The sequence below is a fragment of the Galendromus occidentalis genome, unplaced genomic scaffold, assembly GCF_000255335.2.
Source record: "Galendromus occidentalis unplaced genomic scaffold, Mocc_1.1 scf7180000077003, whole genome shotgun sequence".
Taxonomy (NCBI): Eukaryota; Metazoa; Arthropoda; class Arachnida; order Mesostigmata; family Phytoseiidae; genus Galendromus; species Galendromus occidentalis.
Genome location: NW_003804992.1, coordinates 1 through 5,541, shown reverse-complemented (window position 1 = coordinate 5,541; position 5,541 = coordinate 1). Strand labels below are relative to the sequence as shown.

Below are 5,541 nucleotides of genomic sequence, written 5' to 3'. Positions count from 1 at the left end.
CTCTGTTGGTAGGTCCATCTCCTGGAGAAAATTATCTTGTGCGAATCCTTGGTTCTCATCGGGTTGGCGGCATGTTGGGGGAAGAAAGTATCGCCACGATACCCGTGTAAGAGGTCCATCGGGCTGAGAGCTTCCGTGGAGTCGAGACCGGATGCGACGGTTGTGATGGGGCGTTTATTTATCATCAACTCGATGTTGCTCAGAATAACCTCGAGGTCCCGAAAATGGGGAACCGATGTTCCGAGAACTTTTCTCAAAGGACGCTTGACTGATTGGACGAGACGCTCGTAGAAACCGCCATGGGAAGGAGCGTTCGGGGTAATGAAGTTCCATCTGATGAATTTGTCTGCGAGCCATTTCTTGATTTCACCGTCGATGATGTGTTCGTAAAGGAGTTTGAGTTCCTTTGCTGTCCTCTGAAACGATAAGCCATTGTCTGACGTGATCGTGGTCACCGACGGGTATCGGTTCACGAATTTCTGTAGAGCTCCGAGGACCTCTGAGGTCGACATGTCGGTTGTTAGCTCGAGATGGATTGCTCGGGTTACTGCGCACACGAATAGGAGAATGTAGCTTTTCGCTCTCTTGCCCGAGTCATTCTTGTATTTTATGGGCCCGGCGAAGTCACAGCCTGTGTGATGGAATGGTGGGGCCGTCTCCAGCCTGAATGCTGGCAACGGAGCCATTGGTAGGCTTGCGGCCTGGCCGTGGAAAATTTTGCATGTAGCGCAAGAAGAGATGACCTGTCTCGCTAGTTTTCTTGCGTGGATGATGAGGAATTCCTCCCTGAGGATGTGCAGAAGGTTGGAGATTCCGCCGAAGTGTAGGCATTTTTTCTCGTGGATGTATCTGATAATAAGCCTGGAGAGATTACAATCTGCTGGGAGGATGATCGGGAATTTCTGCTCTTGCGACAGATCCGGAGCGAATTCCAAACGAGACCTGCATCGGAGGATTCCGTCATCGTCCTTGAATGGGTTGTACTGGTAAAGAAGGCTCTTGGGTCTGACCCTGGTGTTGTCCGAACTAACTCCCTCAGGAAAAGATTCCTGTTGAATAAGTTTGATGAGACTCAGCCTGGCTGATGTCATCTCTGCTGCGTCGATTGTATTCAGTTTGCCCTTTGCCCTCGCGGTACACCTCGAATTGGTCTGGATTCTCAATCGTGCCGCGGAGGCCTTCTCTTTTAAGCGAAGCATGAATGCCCAGAAACGAATAGCTTTCAACCAACAGGAGAAACTACCTTCGAAAAATATTCGTTGTTTCGGATTTTCGCTCGAGGCGTTCAGCAGTGAGACGATGCCGTTCTTCATCTCGTGTCGGATTTCGTCTCGACTCTCGTTGTTTCTGCGCGGCCTGGCCGCTCGATCGAATTCCATCTTTCTTTCTAACTCTGAGTTGGCGAGACGCAGCCACTGTGGCCCGTTGAACCACAAGTCGGCGATTGATCTTTTCGAGATGTCTGCGCCTCGAGATAAAATATCTGCAGGGTTCTCTTCTGAACGCACGTAGTGCCATTCAGTGTCGCCCACGAGGTGTCGGATTTTTCTTATTCTATTGGCAACGTAGGGTTTCCATTTGTCCGGATTGGAGGACACCCATCCGAGGACGGCAGAATTGTCGCAGAATAATTCCACCCCGTCGATTCTGAAGTCGACCCAATCGATGATTTTCTTGGTCATTCTGGCTGCCAGGAGAGCTCCCAAGAGCTCCAGCCGGTGGATGGTTGAGGGTTTGACCGGAGCGACTTTCGCTTTGGACAGAACGAATGAGATTTTGGGCTTTTGATCGGCGTTTTCTCCTCTGAGATATGCGACCATGCCGTGAGCGTGTAAGCTGGCATCGGAGAAGATGAACAGTTTTCTCTTGGAGTGTGTATCCGGTGACAGCATTTGACGAGGTATGTTCAGTAGCTCGGCCTGGCCGACCAGCTCTCTGAAAGCAGTGAAACGTTCGAGTGGGTTGCCCTGTAGGGGATCATCCCATCCTAATTTCAACTTCCATAGATCCTGGAAGAGGGTCTTCGAGTTGATGGTGATCGGGGTGATGATGCCCAGAGGGTCGAAAATTTGAGCTAGCGCTCTCAGCAGTTTCCGCTTGGATGGCGAGCCCTCTGAGAGCTCCTTGAGGGCTTCCGAAGTTGGTGCGGTGATATAGTCCTGGACTTGATTCCATGTTATTCCGAGGACTTTCGCGTTTGTTTGACCGGTAGTGATTTCTGGATCCTTGATCGGAGAGATTTTCTTGATGAGACTCCCGATTTCCAAGGAGTTCGTTGACCATTTCTTCAAGGGGAAGTGGCCCTCCGTGAAGATATCCGATAGGAGCTTGATTCGGTGTTTCACTTCCTTAATCGTGGACCCTCCCGATATGATGTCGTCCATGTAGAAGTGATTCATGATTTCCTCGAGGAAGGGCGCGTCATTTGGGTTGTCCCTCATTGCTGACTCGAGGTGGAATCTGATTCCTTGACAGTGTAGGAACGGTGAGCATATTAAGCCGAAATCCAGCCTGGCTGTGTAGAACTCCTGGATCCTAGCGGAACTGTTGTCGTTGATGCCCAAAGGCCAGAGAAATCTCAGGAAGTTCTTGTCGCTGTCAGCGATCCTGAATTGGAGGAACGCTTTCTCGATATCCGCCGTGAAGGCGTATTTGTATTGCCGGAACTTGAGTAGAACTTTCGTGATTTCCGGAAGTAGATTGATACCGCAGTGGAGGACATCGTTGAGGCCGGCTTCGTTGGTGCGCCTAGCGCTCGCGTCTTTTACCACTCTGGTTTTCGTTCCCAATGGGGAATCAGGTTTCGCTTTGAAGACCGCTTGTATGGGTAGGTAGTGGGACAGTTGGCCCGCCTTCTTTGGTTGAGCTTTCTCCGCGAATCCTGCCTCTAAGTAGCCCTTAATTTCTTCATCGACCGCCTTCAACTTGATTGGATCTTTCTTGAGCTTCTCTAAGAAGGAGTGAAGGCGTGACCTGGCCAGGTTTTGATTGTCACCTAATGACCTGATGTTCGATTTGAAAGGCAGCTTGAGGACGTACCTTCCGTTCTCATCTCGGAAGGTCGTTTTTCTGAAATGGTCGATGAGTGCCTTGTTGAGGCTATCTTCCTCCTCCTGGGATTCATCTCTGAGATCATCTTCGAAACCGACGTCTTCGGATTGCCATAGGAATTGAAGATCTTTCATTGTTTGAGCTGCTTTTTCGTTGGGTTTATCTTTCGGTGGATCCGACTCCGGTATGACGAGCTGCTCGTTCTGATTAGTTGGTAGAATCGAGGCGGGTTGAATGGTATCAAAACCACAGAAGCGAGTGAGTGGCGATTTGAAAGTGGATGCTCGCTGCGAGCCTCCGAATACGTAGCCGAAAATCGAATTGAAGGCGAATGTATCGTCGAATGATTGGGGGTCCGCGAAGTTGATCTTTGTGAAATGATCTTGACCCAGGAGGTCGTCCACCAATCCATCTCCGTGTTCCGGCAGACTGTCTGCAGCTGGTGTGAGCTCAGGAGCGTGTTCCATCACTGGGAACTCTGATCTTGAAACGCAGTCTAGTTCGATGGCTCTGAGCCTCACGGCTAGGTTTTCTTGATGCCTGCTTCGAAGTGTAATCTCGTGAATTCCGCAATTATAAATATTGGTCACTTGTCCTCCTGCCGTGGCCATCGTGAGGTCTGTGTGGGCGACAGGTTTTGATTTCAGTTTCTCCACCAGATTCCTCGTGATGTGAGTGGCCTGAGATCCTGGATCGATGAGGATGCGGCACGGGATTCTGGTGTTTCCGGCTTCCGCCCATGCGAGCGCCGTCCATAGGAAAATTGAGTTTCCGAGTGTGTCGAGGTTGATGTTTGTTGACACGCTGCGTGGTGGCTTCCCGTTCTGATTCTTGAAGGCTTTCGGGCAGATGATGGCATAATGTGATGCGTTGCAATATCGGCATTCCGTTTTGGGTCCCTCTCTGCAGTGCTTGGCGTCGTGGTTCAGTTTCAAACATTTGAAGCACGCTCTTGCTGCAAGCATTCTCTCCTGACGCTCTTCGAAGGTCAGCGGAGCTTGACATCTGAATGCGGGGTGGTCTCCCTGACAGAATAAGCACGGGGCGGTCTGACCCTTGGGAGGTTCCCTGGGAACATGTCGGTGAGCGAAGGTCGAAGAGCTTACGTGAAAGCTGTTCGAGCTGTCTTTAAAGGAATGGAAGGCTGGCTTGTACGGAGGGGTGTTCCGTGAGTGTTGGAACGGAGGTCGCTGAGATGGGCCTCGATGGTGATCATTCTCCCTGCTTCTGGAGCTTGTGTTCCCAGGAGACGAATTCCATGTCGATCCTTGGCTCGATCTTAAAGTTTCTGTCGTTAGTGCTTCCGCCCTGAGGAAGGTCATCAACGCCTCCAGCTTGCATGTTTGTGTGGAGGTTTGTGTGTGCCTGAAAGAATCCATGAATTTTCTCTGTGTGTCGTTTGTTAGCTTAGCGAGAATTCTGTTAGCGAAGGCTGGAGTTAGAGTTACGTATGATTGCCCGAGAGTGATGAGTGCCAATATGTGTTAGAGATCGAGTTTACAAAATTGGGTAACTTATCGTAGCTGATTTCCCCTTTTGACGACAGGATTCTTTCGAGTTCTCTCAAATGGCTGTCTTCTGCCATGTTTGTTTGGCCGAAAAGCTCCTGGAGCATCTGTTTCATGGGCTCATAGCTCTCCGCATTGAGGCTGAAGTGTCTCACGCTATGGTATGCTCGTCCGGTCAGCGCGTCGTGTAACAGAAGAATCTTCTGGAGCGTTGGTATCTGCCGTTCATGAACGAAAGCGTTAAACATGTCCATAAACTTTCTGAATTGTTTGGGGTCACCATTGAATTTGGGTAATTTGAAATTCTTGGATAATTTCGGGAGATAATTATCAGGGTTCTCAGCCTGGCTGCTTCCGGATTGAGTTGCAGTTGTCATTGGGTGCTCGGGTGGACGCTGCGCTTCCGGGGCGCGGAGCGGTTGTTGAGCTCCTGAAGCATTCGATGGTTGTAGAGCCTGGGGTAGACTGGGTGACTCCTCCGCAGGGGGCGGTAATTGTGCAATGTGTGAAACGAATGGCGTTGACATGCTGGTGAATTCGCCGCTTTCTGCCGGAGCTCTCGCTTGTTCTTCGATTTGGGTTGAAGCTCTCCACTGTGGGGCGCTGAGGGGAGCTCTTGGCGGTTCCCGAGTGGGGTCGCTGCCTCGAGTGGATTGGTCAAATGATGAGTCTACCGTGTGAGGCGACAGGCAGTTGACCAAGTATTGTCCGAGGTTTCTCAGATATCTTAAAGAGCATCGGATTTGTTCCTCGATTAAGATGAAGTTTTCGAAGTAACTTTGAGAGTTCGGCCTCTGAGGCTGTCTTACTTGGGTCCGAGACGCCGATAGCCACTCTGTCAGTAGGCCGTTGAGAGTCTCTCTGTAGTCGTCGACCTGGTCGAGGGAATCCCTTTTGTCACTGTTCTCGTTGTAGAACGTGCAGGCCTTGCTATTGAAGTATGTCACTCTTGATTTAAGGAACTCCAACTCATCTGGGTCCA

At 50.5% G+C, this 5,541-nt stretch overlaps 1 protein-coding gene across 1 annotated transcript; it reads right to left on the bottom strand.

Annotated features, from left to right (window-relative positions):
- Positions 1-102: 102 nt before the first annotated feature.
- Positions 103-5,489, bottom strand: LOC100908825 (uncharacterized; the record flags this gene model as incomplete). Its single annotated transcript, XM_003740531.1, has 2 exons — positions 103-4,056; positions 4,500-5,489. Coding segments are annotated over 2 exons (4,944 nt in total), but the record flags the coding sequence as incomplete, so codon positions are not given.
- Between the last annotated feature and the right edge of the window lie 52 nt (positions 5,490-5,541).